Source organism: Argiope bruennichi, chromosome 9, assembly GCF_947563725.1.
Source record: "Argiope bruennichi chromosome 9, qqArgBrue1.1, whole genome shotgun sequence".
Taxonomy (NCBI): domain Eukaryota; kingdom Metazoa; phylum Arthropoda; class Arachnida; order Araneae; family Araneidae; genus Argiope; species Argiope bruennichi.
The window spans coordinates 77,895,708-77,911,314 of record NC_079159.1 but is presented as its reverse complement, the minus strand read 5'-3'; the positions used below and the strand labels follow the sequence as shown (position 1 = coordinate 77,911,314).

The 15,607-nt window shown below is 27.2% G+C and overlaps 1 protein-coding gene across 5 annotated transcripts in view; it reads left to right on the top strand.

Moving 5' to 3' along the window:
• The window catches only part of LOC129983937 (spectrin alpha chain-like), a 179,704-nt gene that overhangs the window by 160,530 nt on the left and 3,567 nt on the right, over positions 1-15,607 (top strand). For all 5 annotated transcript variants that reach the window (XM_056093665.1, XM_056093664.1, XM_056093662.1 and 2 more), the window contains 17 exons: positions 565-828; positions 1,709-1,993; positions 2,583-2,708; positions 2,815-2,945; positions 3,924-4,110; positions 4,445-4,645; positions 5,359-5,454; positions 5,603-5,737; positions 6,242-6,424; positions 7,451-7,642; positions 8,887-9,042; positions 10,223-10,440; positions 11,420-11,708; positions 11,812-11,994; positions 12,090-12,212; positions 12,881-14,060; positions 15,338-15,448. In XM_056093665.1, the coding sequence (XP_055949640.1) occupies positions 565-828; positions 1,709-1,993; positions 2,583-2,708; positions 2,815-2,945; positions 3,924-4,110; positions 4,445-4,645; positions 5,359-5,454; positions 5,603-5,737; positions 6,242-6,424; positions 7,451-7,642; positions 8,887-9,042; positions 10,223-10,440; positions 11,420-11,708; positions 11,812-11,994; positions 12,090-12,212; positions 12,881-14,060; positions 15,338-15,448 (4,060 nt within the window). The remainder of the gene's footprint in view (positions 1-564; positions 829-1,708; positions 1,994-2,582; positions 2,709-2,814; positions 2,946-3,923; positions 4,111-4,444; positions 4,646-5,358; positions 5,455-5,602; positions 5,738-6,241; positions 6,425-7,450; positions 7,643-8,886; positions 9,043-10,222; positions 10,441-11,419; positions 11,709-11,811; positions 11,995-12,089; positions 12,213-12,880; positions 14,061-15,337; positions 15,449-15,607) is intronic.

Below are 15,607 nucleotides of genomic sequence, written 5' to 3'. Positions count from 1 at the left end.
TAGACTTTCTATTTTAATATGTACAAAGATTTTTATGCTTGTTTTATAATATGCAAGAAAAAAAATACCTTATATAAATAAATAAAATAAGTAATAAGGTAGAATTGTGTTGTGTATAATTAATTGTTTATAACAAGATTTAAAAGTTTCTTCTTTTCTGAAACTGAGAGGAAAAAATGTAAATTGTTGCAGCTTGCTTGGTTGTGGTAGGAGGCAAAGTTGAATAACAGAGAAATAACATCAATTGTTGAACTTCAAAAGTATAATTTTGCCCAAATTTACATTTAAATAGTTATTTACTACATAATTATGCTATTTTATATTCATAAATATTCCATCTTATGTTGTTTTTAAGACTAATTGATATTTTTAAAGGTACGAGTTTGTTGATAATTTATAAAATAGTTGTGACTTATTTTATGAATATATATATATATATATATATATATATATATATATATATATATATATATATATATATATTCAAATTACTGTATTGTGCAAGTGAAAAAGAAGTACATTTTTTTAAACTCTCTTTCTTCCCTTTTTAATTATTTCTCCTAGGACTCCATGTCTAGTGTCGAAGCACTGATAAAGAAACACGATAATTTTGAAAAAACGATGAGTGCTCAAAGTAATAAAGTTGATGAATTGGAGACATTTGCCACTGAACTAATTGCTGCAAAGCATTATGACAGTACTGCAATTCAAAGTAAATGTCAAGCTGTTTGTGCACGAAGAGATAAACTCAAAGAAAATGCATTGGTGAGAAGAAAAAAATTGCAGGAATCAAAGGAGTTACAGAAATTTTTGCGTAACATTTACGAAGTAAGTCTGTTTCTTTTTCATGCTTAATAAACTTACAGAATTTATTCACCATATTTACCATAATTTTTTTAACTGTTTGAGTTGTAAAAAACTATTTAAATGGTGCAAATATAACTTTAAGATCAATGTAATTTTGCTTCAGTTTAATTTAAAATATTTGATCTGTTACTGCAAATGGTTATAGGACATATATAATAGTATATAATATTAATATTATATGCATGTTTAAATATAATTTATGTGTTTATCATTTTTAATGATTGAATTCATGACTATTGTTGCTTTTGTGATGGCTTTACATTGCATTAATATATTAATTATAATAGTTTTAAGAATTGCCTACCGCAATTATAAACGCCACATTATGTCTTGTCCATTTAACGATGCAGTTACATAAGTTTTTATGAAAAAATCAAAGATTCTTAGCAGAAAATAGCTGCTTTAATTTGTTACACAATTGTAGTAGATTTGATATTTCTTTTTGCTTATTTTTGAAATGAATCATCTCTCAGTCTACTCTTCATTGAATACTTTTATAATTTTTTTATATTATTACGCATGGGTTTTATTTAATTTTTATTAGTTATAAAATGAATCACTAGTTAGTGTGAATTCAATGATACTGTTACAATTTTTAATTTTGTTTCCTCCAAATATAGTTCATATTGAAAGTTTAAATTATAAGAATCTAATTTGTTATTTAAAGTTTATTGAAATTTCATTTTTCATGAAAACAAAACATTTGACAGTTAATATTTTATTATGGTCTCTGAAGCGAAGGACCTATTTTGTTGTGCAAGACCAAATTGTCTTGCAAAAATATTTACAAGTAAAAATGTAAATACCTAGAATAGCAACTCAATGTTATTTCTTTGTTTAGGTTGTTGGGTGGATAAATGAAAAGCTTCAAGTGGCTTCTGACGAATCCTACAGAGATCCTACCAACTTATTGAGCAAAATCCAGAAGCAAGCAGCTTTTGAAGCTGAATTAGCTTCTAATAAAGCAAGAGTAGATGCTGTAATGACTGAAGGTGAAAAGCTTATCAGCAGTGGTCATTATGCTTCATTAGAAATTCAAAACCTTCTTCAAGAATTAGAAATGCATTGGAGACAATTGCTGGATCAAACTGCTTTGAAGAAAGAAAGACTCCAAGATGCTTATCAGGTATTAAATTGTGATAATTTTTCTGTTATGTTACTTTTTGTTATTGTATATTTTTCTTTGTATTAAATGCATGTTCATATCAGTTTTAAATAGACAGACATCTTTCTTTTTACATTAATTCATCTTTTATTTTGTAAAAAAATGGTTTATTTTTGAAACAGTTTTTAACTGATATCATCATATTATTTTTTTTCCTAAGATGTATTTTTTTATACATTATTTATTGTAAAATTGCCTAAGAATTTCTATTGATTTAGTTATGTTAAAATGATTTTTTTTCTGTATGGAAATAAAAAATCAAAATAAAATTATATAGTTATTATAATGAATTTTAGTATCTTACAAAAGATAGATTTACTTTCTGTTTTTGATGAAGACTTTTGAGTATCTGTTTCATAAAAATTGTGTTTTTCCATGTAGAATAATTGTAAAAAGTTTTAATTATCAAAATTATGTTTATTAAATTATTATCAATTTCTTATTTTTCATTTTTAATATTGTTTTTTAATCTATTAATTAATTATTATTATTGTTGGTATAACTTTTTTATCCTTTTATTTATAATATTAACCTATTTGTTCAATTATAGGCCTTACAGTTTAATCGAATGTTAGATGATTTGGATACTTGGATGGATGAAGTGGAAGTTCAGTTACAATCTGAAGACCATGGAAAAGATTTAACATCAGTTCAAAATCTACTAAAGAAACATCAGGTATATAATAATCATTATTTATATATCATAATAATATTTGTATTAGTTTTATTAGTAAAATAATGAATGAATACATGTCTAATTAATTGATTTGTTTATGTTGCAGCATCTGGAGGCTGATATCAATAATCATGCAGAAAACATAGAACAAATTAAAGATCTGAATGCTAGTTTCCAGAACAGTAATCACTTTTTGAAGGAAGAAATTGAAGAAAAAGCTACTGCTGTTGTAAACAGGTTAGTAATTTTGTATATAATCTTTTTAGTGAGAAATTGATGATTAATTTTATATGAAACATACTTTTTTAAGTGTACTTAAATGTTAAGATTTTATATTTTGAACCAATATTTGTAAAAAAATGTCATCCACAATTGTACTGTGTAGCTCAACATAAAAATCAACCATTTGCAAAATTACTATGTTTGAAAAAGTATAAAACATTAAAATGAGTTTTTAATTGGCCATGATCTATTGCATATGTTAAAAAAATAACCAAATACAAACAAAATAGAATTAAAAGAAAAAACGTTGAATAAAAAAAAGGCACTCTCAATTTGGAATAAGATAATTTCGAATTCATAAATTTAGTGTTAGAATTTATATTATATTTTGAATATAACTTTAAGAAAATTAGTCCATAAAATTCTGCTCAATGAATTCATTAAAAGTGTTCTTAATCAATTCATCATCCTAAAGACTAACTTTATACTAATACTTTATTACCAACTTTAAGGATAATATAAATAAGTACTTTTATGAATAACAAATTATTGGTTATGAATACTGTCAGATCACAATAATTACTAGTCACATGACATACGTAATACCAAATGCCATATAACTTCACTATTTAACATTTTTCAACAATACTAGAAAAATGCACAGTGGATACTAAAAGTTAATTTGCTTTAACTCATTTTAAATTCATCATTTCAATGAAAAAGAATTGACTGCACTATTTATATGAATAGTAATACATTTTATATTTTACTGTTATTGCATTTCATCATAAATGTTCTAACATAGTATTTTTCTTATTTGGAAAAAAAAAATTAAAAAACTATAATTTCAAAAATAATTTGTGCAGTGTAAAATTAAAAAAGGCAAGTTTAACTTGGTTGTTGAAAAAATATAATATTGTTTTTATGTACTGTTTATTTTGGAAAAAAAATGGAATTAATAATATACAATTTATTTTGTTTTATTGTTTTCAGATATCAATCTCTTCACGATCCTGTTCAGATCCGTAGAGAAAACCTTGAAGATTCTCTCTTACTTCATCAATTTAATCGAGATGTGGAAGATGAGCTGTCTTGGATTTATGAAAAAGAACCTCTAGCTGCTTCTACAGATTTAGGAAACAACCTAGTGACTGTTCAAAATCTGCAGAAAAAACATCAGGTATGTTGTTGCATTTATTTAATAAATATTTCTTTAAAATCATTTTTGAGATGCCATTGACAGTTAAAAATTAATCAAACCTTTTTGTTGTTGTTGTTAATCTTTTTAAACCTCTAAGACTAATTGTGTGGTCTCTTGCTAAACATCTCATTAAAAATAAAATATTGTACAATTGTGTGATGTAATTATTAATAAAAAAATTGTCTATAATGTTTGCTATTATTTTATTAATGTATTTATTGTCTTTCCAAATAGATTTTTAAATATTCCTTTTATATAAACTGTTATTATAATTACTTACATTAGCAATTTTGTATATTTTTTCTATCATTAGGCTTTAGAAGCAGAAATTCAAGCTCATGAACCTTTGATTGCATCAGTCGTTAGTAAAGGCAAACAGATGATAAGAATTGGACATTATGCATCATCTAATGTTGAAGCTAAATTAAATCAACTGCAGTCATCATTACAACAATTGAAAGATTTATCTAGCATTCGTAGATTAAGACTTCTGGATGCTGTTGAATCACAAACAGTGAGTTGTAGTTGTGATATATATTAAACTGTAAATTGGGATTAATCTTTAAATTAGTTGAAGCCGTGCTGCTGTTTTTTGATAAGTGATATATATATATAATTTCTAATGATATTTTAAAATATATAATTTCTAATGATATTTTAAAATATATAATTTCTAATGATATTTTAAAATATATAATTTCTAATGATATTTTAAAATTTAATTTAAATCTTTAATTAATTTCATAATTTTTATCTTGATTTTACCCATATTAACTTCATTCTAAAATGTTCATTTATTTCTTGATACAATTCCACTATTTTTATTTAATTAATTCCACTTGCCGTTTATAAAATTACTCACTCTAACAGGTTCTCATGCTCTGAGTAAAGGGATAAAAATCCCTAATGCATACAACATTCATTTAAAGATATCTAAGTTTCCCTTTCCTAAAACTACACTTGTCAAAGAAATCCCTATCAGAATCTCATAATGTAAATCACTGAAGGGAAAATTTCAGTCTATTTTGCACTTCTGCACTTGTATTGTAATGCAAACTGACATATCTTATTGCTTCTTCTTTGTTCATTAAATACCTGCTGTAGTGAAATAAGTCAAAGTTCTAAAATTTCAAAAGTTTCTTCTTGGTCATGCAATTGCTAAAACATGTTTACACTCACACATGTATGCATGTATTGTAACTAATTCTTTTTTTTTCCTGTCTACAGTTTTATTCTGAAGCTACAGAAGCAGAATGTTGGATAAAGGAGAGAAAACCTCCTCTTACTAATTCAGATTTAGGAAAGGATGAAGATTCTGTTCAGGTAAGATAAGAATATATTTTTAAAACTAATTTCAATAATCTGGATTTTGGAATTACATAGTTCTATCACATTTTTGTTCTCTTATCATTTGATTTCACTTGAAAATGTGTTAGTAATTGAGTATAATTTTTTTTTTAATTTTATGTAGTCTCTGATGAAGAAACTGGATGGTCTTGAACGAGATATTCACAACTACAATGGTAATGTTATTAAACTTTCAAAACTGAGTCAAGGTTTAATAGAAAGGGGTCACTTTGATAGCGAAAACATCCAAGAAAAAATGGTATGTTTTTATATGCATTTATTAAGATTTTTTTCTATATTTAGAATTGTTAGCTAAAAGCAAGATTTTTTCAAATTTATAAATTACTTAGTTTGCAGTCTGTAGAATTATGTAAAAAGAATTTTTTTTTGTTGTTGTTGTTGATGATGATGATAATATTTTGTTTAGAAAGTTTTGTTTGGAATATTTTTTTTATTTAATATCCAAGAAATATTTTTTAGAAATTTCTTATGTACAAGAATTCTGAAAATAAAAGCTTTCATAATAATGTTTCTAAATGTAAAATATATGCAAAGACTTAAATTTTTAAATTCTATAATAACAGCATATGATAAAATGCCATTTTAAAACTTTTCATTAGGATGTCTTTTTGTTGTTGTGTGTTCAGATAATAGTCATTTACATAGAAATTTTTTAATTTATTAATATCTTATTGATAAGTTTATAAAATTCCTGTATTTCTTTTAAATAATGTTTGCTAATTTCAAAATCTTTATTTTAAAGAGGCAAGTTGAAGCCAGCTACCAAGAGCTGAAACAGTTAGCAGAGGAGAGAGGCTACAGGTTGCAAGAAAGTAAGAGATTCTTTAACTTTATGCGTGATGCAGATGAAGTAGCTGCTTGGATCCAAGATCAGATGGTCATTGCCAGTTCTGAAGACTATGGAAAAGATGTGGAGCATGTTGAAGTAAGTCTATTTATTCAATTGTTAATATTAAATCCTATACCTTGTGTGAATTCAGTTAAGATTCAGTTTTCAGGATTTTTACTATATTTAAAATTCTTAGTAACGTAATTAATTTTCAAATTTATGAAGTTTAAAATGTATAAAAATGGTCTTAATATGTACTTTTTTATAAAATGAAATGTGATTCTAATATTATTTAAGCATAATTCTAATTTGAATTTGAATTTATCTGTTGTATATTAGCTGTTTTATGCTGCTAAATTTCAAGGGAGACATGTGGGTTGTATAGGGAAATTGAAATAACATGTTGGTGTAAGATTGTATTATTGTTGGTGTATTATTTATTATACAGACATTAAAAGAAATTTGGCATTTAGAAGGATTTCAAAAATGGAGAAATTGTTTTTACTCTTGTAACTATTACTAGTTGTTTTGAACAAACCTCTAACCTCTAAAAACGAACCCTTCTGAAGCTCTCTACCATTTTTACAGATGACTGCCTTCATTAACTGTTAGATGAAACTACTCAGTTTGCAAAGTTCTGCTGAAGCGCTAAGAAATGCACAAATGTATAGTCAAAGAGGTTATTAGACAGACTATACTGCGTTGATTCCTGCTACTATCAGACTATAAAAAGACACATTAGCATTCTGTTCTGTTGGATTATTATATTCAGCCCATTTCCTTTGAAAGCAATATTACATTAATTTTTTTTCTATGAAAATGAAATATTTTACACACTTAATGCATCTTTTACTTAATTATTGAAATAATTAACATTTCAAGTCAATCAAATTTAAAGTCGATTTACAAAAGGCTTTCACACATTTATTGAATTTATAGGAGTCTGTTATAAGCATGTTGTGCATGTAATTTTTTTTTAATTTAATAATGAATTTCCCATGAATGAATGTGCATAGTAATTTAAGAATATGAAGGCAACACTTATTCAACAGGTTGGAAATATAACTTTATGTGGCTATCTCACTGTTGTTTGTAAACTGATTTCTGTTCGTGTCATTATAGATTCTCATTCAGAAATTTGAAGGATTCATCAGTACTCTTCATTCTAATGAGGACAGAGTAGCCAATCTGGAGAATTCTGCTGCCACCCTTTTGAAAGAAAACCACCCAGAATCTCAAAAAATAGCTGCCAGGAGCAGAGAAATATCTCAGATGTGGGAGGAATTGAAAGAATGTGCTCAATCAAGACAAGAAGTATGTTTAATTACTTTTTGTTCTCCGTAACCCATTAATGCCCAAAATTTAAAACATAGATTTCAGTAATTTTCCTTAAAATGCTATTAAAAATACCAAGAGTAAATAATATTAAATATTGAAAATAAATAGAGGTGGGGATACTTTTTAAAATTTTATTAGTATTATTTAGGAAATTGTAGTAAAAGGGTAGAAAGTTAAATTTGCATTTTTTTTTTCTGTAGATGTATGTAAAAATTAGATAATTTAATAAAATTGTAAAAAATAAAGATAACTGCTGAGTTCCTTAATTTCTTTGAAAATAAATAAAGGTAAAATAAAAAAGAAATCAGATTAATTACAATTTTTTCTCCAAAATTTGGATATTACTTAGTATATGCCAGTTGTTTTTGGAATATATATTTACTTCTTAATAAGTAAGGGAAGGAAATAATGCAATGCATTCCTTTTAGCTATAGAAGTGAAATGTATCATCCTAAAAAACAGTATATTGAGCATTAATATGTTTCAATAAGAGGGGGAAAAAACAAAAACAAAAAGGGATCTTTATTTTTTTAATTAAATGTCCATTTCTTAATTTTGATTACAATATTAATTATATAATATTAAATTTAAAGTGGTTTGTTTTGATATCCCTTGTATCACATTTCTATAAAATGCATTTTAAATCTATGTTCATAATTAAAAAAACATGTCACTTATTAATTTAACACACATATAACTGTATAATTGTACAAAAAAAGTACAATTTACATTTGTTATTCTTATTCTTTTTTAGAATCATTCTTGTTTTGCATTTAACCCTCATTATTATTTTTATTTTTGAATTTAAAGATTTTAATATGAGAAGGTGTATTATTAAATGCTTTTAATTTAGGTTTTTCTTAGTCTTTTAAGTTTCTAATATTACTTAAATGTAACAGATTTATCTAGTATTCTATGCTGTGTTCATACATTGTTAATCCATTAGTATAAATGGAATAATTATTAATTTCTATATATTTATTTTCAATTTTTCGTGACTTTGGGATTTTGCAACTTTTACATACATGCAGTATGAAAGTATTTAAATGGTTTTTGTTATATTCTCTCTTTACATTCATTGTGTTAAGTAAGAAAATCTCGTATATTTGAAAAATTTGTACTGTAGTACTTAATGATTAATAAAAAAATCAAAATAATATTTATTTCTATTACTAAATGCTTAAAATAAATTCACAGCAATTTTAATGTTTTTTATATAGGCTTTAGCTGGTGCAAAACAAGTGCACACTTTTGACAGAAGTGCTGATGAAACTATTAGTTGGATACATGAGAAGGACTCTGTTCTGTCTAATGAAGATTATGGAAATGATTTAGAAACTATTCAAGCTCTAGTCAGGCGTCATGAAGGTTTTGAGGTAAGTTCTCATTTTTTATTTTTTTATTTTACCATTTGTTAATTATATATATTTCTTATTAAATGTGAAAATGGTTTCTGTGTAATTTTAGTTTTTTAATCGTCAATTGTTTTTTCCCTATTTCTCTATTTGCTGTGTAAATTATTTTTAATATTCTCTTAAGACTTTGTAGTGATATTTAAATTAGAGCCTGCCATTTTCAAATTATGCAGCTGTGCACCCTTTGTGGATATTGTCTTGACCAAACTCAGATACTTACTTTAGTTTCTTTTGATTAAAAATTATTATTCTGTGAATATGAATTCATGTTCACAGTGTTGAAAATATGTTCATTTGTATCTGCATCAAATGGATAAAATGCTTACTACTATAGTTAGTATAAATTGGGTTTATAATATGAAACAATTTTAGTCATCGAGGATTCATATGAAGACAGACATATTTCTCATTTTAAGAATATTTAAAATTAATGTCTGTCTTTTGCTTTTTTCATGCAAAGTTATCTAACCGAATTACATCAAAATTTGACATATCTCTGTTAATGTTAATATTAAAGAAAGAGAAGACTCTTTGTTTTGCTGCTTTGAATTTTATGGTAGAATTAATCTTTAAAAGAAAAAAAGACTTCAGAAAGTTCTAATAAGATTTTACTTATTGTGGAAGTCTTATTGAAATGGCAATATACTTGCAGAAATGTACCTGCTAAATAGAAATATATCTATGTTGAAGATGTATAAGGGGAGACTTTCCATCTATAGGAAGACTTTATGTTTATAGTCATAAAATCAAAAAGAAACTTCTGCCCTATTGAAAGTCTAGGATAATCTGAATGATCCAGTTGCTATGAAAACTAACAACAGGAATTATAGTGAGTGCATGTTAGTCCTTATTATGAGCAATTCATGCATTAATCCCACATATGATGTTGTGAATCATTATCTGAAGGGGAATTGTTTGACTCCACACCATTTATGTACCAATCAAAGAAGTTAACTAATTACTGATCCAGCTACTTCTCATTCTCATATCTGTGATACTCCCCTTCCCTCTCACCAGCAGTTTTTGTGTTTTATAAAAGAATTTTCAAATCAACAAATTTAAATCTGAAATCCTCCCCCCCCCCCATGATACCTTTATGTTAGACTGTAGTTGATATAATTTTTGTTTTCAAACTTTTTAGAGAGATCTTGCTGCTGTGAAAGAGCAAGTTGTTGCTCTTGTTGAAGAGGCCCGTCGCTTGGCAGCTCAGTTTCCTGATGCTAAAGACCATATTGATGTGAAGCATGAAGATGTGGCTGAAGCCTGGAATCAACTACTTGAAAAATCTGCTGAGCGAAAAGACAAATTGCAACAAGCTGAACAGCTGCAAGCTTACTTTGATGACTACAGAGAACTGATGTATGTAGTTTCTAAAAGAAGTCTTTTCATGTAGTATATGATAGCTCTTTTTCTGTTTTAATATCTAAAATAAATTGTGTCTCTCATAACAAAAAAAAAAAAAGGTTGATTTTTTTTAAATTATTTTTTTATTCATTTATTTCCTGATGAATTTTTTAATCTTCTGTGCAATGATAGCATCTTTGTGTTAATATCCACCTATTGTTGACCTTTCAGGGGAAATTGAAATTTGCATACATCTTAACTTTTTAAAGAGGAACAAAAATTAAATCATTTAGTTAAATTTTTGATGTGCGTATCAGAAAAATATTGCAGTTTTATTTATCGAAATTGTCAGATCTCCAAATATGAGATAATAATTTCATTCTTTATATTGTTATTACAATATTAATTTCAATATTGAAATTCAGTACACTTGATAAACTTGAATTTTGTTCAAGTATAATTCAGTTCACTTGAATATTGTTCAATATTCAAGTGTATTGAAATGCTCTAAACAAATTTTGATTGATCAATATAAATGTGGAAGTACTACAAAAAGTTTGTCATGAAATTCTTTTCTACTGAATTTTTAAAGCTGTTCTGCTGAATTGCTTTTACTAACATATCTTTCATGCATATAATTATTAAAAAACATAATTTCTACATTTGTAATTACATTTTTTTGTAAACTAATTATAATCTTCACATAAATAATACATGGACACTTACACACACCAAAAATAACACTTTAATGGAAATAGGAGAAATCACATAAAAGTATTAGTATGAAATGCACTATGAGTGAATAAAAACGATAGTAATTAGAAGCTATAACTTTTTATGTAGTTAGTATTTAATGTATCTGACAGTAATCAGGGAATATTTTAATGTTAAGCTAATTTTTTTTGTTAGCAAGCTTTATTCATTTTTATGTTAAGAATATATTCACATCAATCTTCTTTTGAATTCCGGTAAAACTTGTTAAATATATTTTTAGGGCCTGGTCAAGTGAAATGATGGCTCTTGTTACATCACATGAACTTCCTAAAGATGTGGCTGGAGCTGAGTCACTTCTAGGACGCCACAAGGAATATAAATCTGAAATTGATACAAGAGAGGAGAATTTTAATAAATTCTATGAAACTGGAGAAACTATAATAGCTTCTGGTCATTTTATGGCTGATGAAATTAAAGACAAGATTCATAGGTTAAAGAGTGCATTTTCACAGCTACAATCTACATGGGAGAAAAGGCAGATTATTTATGAGCAAAATTTGGATGCCCAGGTTAGTTATTCTTGTTTATTTTGGAAAATTACACTTTAAAAGTTTTTCAGACATTCTAGTTTTAAGTTAGATTCATATAATATTTCTGATTTTTGATTATTAGATTTTCAAAAGAGATGCTGAAATGTTGGAGGCTTGGTTGCAAAGTCGAGAACCTATTTTGTTTGATAAACAGTATGGCGATTCAATTTCTAATGTTGAGGAATTGATAAGAAGACACGAAGATTTTGAGAAAACCATTGAAGCCCAAGAAGAAAAATTCCTTTCACTAAAGAGAATTACAATGGTAAATGAGTAGAATTTAATTCCTTTAAACATGTAAGGAAACATTTTTGTTTTCATACATTTTCGGACCTCTTCTAAAATATTTTTGTATTTTAGATTGAAGATGCATTCGCAAAGCAGAAGGAAGAAGAAGAGTTAAATAAGAAAGAAGAAGCACAAAGGAAAGAACAAGAAAGATTAGATGCAATTAAAAGGAAAGAACAGAAACGTATTCTTGAAGTAAGATTTCTGTTTTAAATATTAACATTTTTATTTTTAAAGTAAAGTCCTTTTAAAAAGTTCTTTAGAGCACCATAATTTTAAATTACTATTATGTTTAATTCACTCTTTTGGAAGTGGATTATATGTGATGTAATTTAAAATGTATAAAAAATTTATATGATGTAAATATTTATTACTTTTTGAAATATAATTTCTTTAACATAAACATGTAACTTACGTAATGATTTGGTGAAACTTTTAGATTGCATTTTGAGTTGTTTCTCTATGTACTATTATTTTTAATGACTGTTTTATCGACAAGAAATTTTTTTTAATTGATTAAAAAAGTCTGGTAAAAATACATGTGTGTTTAGAATTGCATATGGTAGGGGGGGATAAAAAGAAAAAGATGAGGAGGGCAATTGCAAATAATAATAATATGAATAATCACTTTTATTAACTGTTACTTTTTCAACTAGTTAAATTTTTTTAAAAAAATTTAGTAGAAAACACTTTTTAGTATTTTTTTTATCTTTTATATATTTTATTATTATCCTTTTACTTGTATAAATCAATATTATTTAAATATCACAGCCAACTAACTAATTATCATAGTATCAAAGTATCTTATTCTCTACCTAGAGGTTTAATTGCACTAATGATTGTGTTTCTTTTTATTTGAATAGGAGAGACGAAAAGAAGATGAACGAAGGCGTACACAGGAAATCGTTCTTAAGAAACCTGGTGAGGAAAGACCAATTGAATATGAAGTCGATGGCATTCAAACATCGCCATTATCCTCTCCTAAAAACAGAAATATTCCAGAAATCCGACATCCACCTGGTTTGTTCAGAACAAACAGTCAGAAAAGTTTAGATGGTGGAGATAATAAACTATCTGTAAAGAGAGGTGAAAGTATGCGAATTGAAGGCCTAAGTCCCTGGAAACCAGAATCGCCTGCTCACATGAAGCGATCTGAAAGTATGAGATTGGATGAAAGACAAAAGAAGCCAAAACGTACTCCAAGTTTCACCACTAGAAGGCGCACCCAGAGTTTTAGAAGACAAAGAACCCAAGCTGACTTGCCACCTGTTGAAATCGAAGGATTCTTGGAGCGTAAGCAAGAACTTCAGAGTGGTGGTAAGAGAGCCACCATCAGGTCATGGAAAACTTATTATACAGTCGTTTGTGGTCAACTTTTGTGTTTCTTCAAAGACAAAGAAGCATTTATTGAAAATATTGCTGCTGCACCTCCAGTTAGTTTGCTCCAAGCCAAATGTTCAAAGGCAGCGGATTATACGAAAAAGAAACATGTTTTCCGACTTCAGCTGGTAGATGGAGCAGAGTTCTTATTCATGGCTCACAATGAGAAAATTATGTATGACTGGATGAATAAAATTGCCTTTCATGCCGCTTTACCACCCAGCATGCAACTGATGAAGTATGACACTCATAAAAGCAATAGTTCAGACAGTGTGAATTCCAGTCAAAAGGCCTCTGTGGTCAGTGAAGGCAGTACAATTGGTTCTACAGTAAATGACCCTCATGAAACCACATCAGCAACATCCAGTCAGGCATCATCTCCAGAATTGAGAAGATCAGTTCCAAATAATACATCTCAACCATCAAGTGAGAGAGCTTCTATTTCTAGGTCACATCCTCCACCATATGAAGAAGCCTTACTACGAGAGAAACAGAAACCTCCTATTCCTCCCAGAAATGCTCCGCCCCGACCCACATCAGATCCTCCTAGTAGGCCAGGTAGTCTGGAGTCTTCAATATCTGTTAAAAGTCGAATTGAAATGTTCCAGAATCAGCAGACAACAGGTCCACCTCCAGTTGCTCCTAGAGCATCCTATCCTGCCAGTGAGTTTGGTTTTATGGTTTTTCGCTCTGGATTGATTTCATAATTTGTTATAGTCTGTGTATTTTCTGTAGGTGGTTCAAGGTCATATTTTCTGCCTCATTATTGGTTGTCTGGTACCAGTAACGCGGTAGAAAATGTAACCTTGAACCGCCTACAGAAAATACACAGACTACAATATGCTAATAACTGGTGTTTCATATTTTACTTAAATGGAATTTAACTTTTCCTTTCTCTGTGAAAAATATAATTGGTTATTGCAATAGAGATAGAAAGGAAATGGGAGGGAGAAATAAAAATTTAAAATTGCATTAAATCAAATTGGTATATTTCTAGATACATGCAAAAAAAAAAAAATGTATTCCCCCCTTCCCTATTTTATTGAGAGTTGTGCCAGAATACTTAAAGAAATGAATACCTATTTTCTCAAAAATCTATTCAGAAATGATTTTCATAGAAATATAACACACTTTTGCTTAAGGTAGATGATTAGGTTCTTTAATAATGCTTTGTGAAGAAAGAAATCTCCTTGAATGGTTTTAAAGATGAGTTCTTAAAGAAGTTTATTTTCATGATTTTCTTTTAAATAAAACATATATGAAGAAATTATATTTCTTCAGAATTTTTTCTATATTTTAATCTTTTTTTTATGATAAGAAATTTAATTAAAATTAGAATTGAAAACTTAGTGGGAGAGAAAGTATATTGTTAAAAATTAAATATATTTGATAATTACATTTGTTGCATGAAAGAATCATATTCAAATATTTAAATTTCTAACCCTTGGAGGGTAAATAAATCATATGAAGATACTTCACAATCAAATTTTGTTCCTGAAAGGCTTTGAACTTTGTATATTTAGAAAGTTATTGTTTGAAATCATAGAAATGCGTACATTTTAAAAAAAATTACTTCACTAATTAGGTTATTTATTTTGTAACTGAAAAGTATTACATTCCAAATTTTATTGCATGTAAATGTCATATAATATTCTGTTAAATTGCAAAATTCTTTTCTCTTCAAAAGCTTAGAATAAATATTAAAATATTTATTATTATTACTTTTTGATTTGCATTGAAATGATATGATACATAAAATGTTGTCACATATGATTGAATAATATGGAAACATTTGTTATTTTATATACTTATAATGTTCTTTTGTTCTGGCTCTTAAACTAAAATTTAATTTGTGGCTGTAGCTTTATAGTGCATATTTATAAGAATCAGCTGTTATCTTTCTCTGTTAAATAAATATCTTATATCCATTTTTTTTTCAGTGCACCCACATTATAATGGTACTACTGTAACTAACAATCGAAATACAATTCATACCACAAGAGAATTCCAATATAGCATTGATGAAAATTCTAGTTCTTATAGTGATAATGGTAAGTAGGAATCTTAATTTTTATAGAATTCTTACAAATGCTTGGAGCTTTCTAACATTGATTTACTCATTCCCATAGATCTCATCAACTAACAATTTACTTTCTGTTTTTGTTATTTTTGATTTTGTTATTTTCTTTTACCTTTTATTTTTGTTTGTA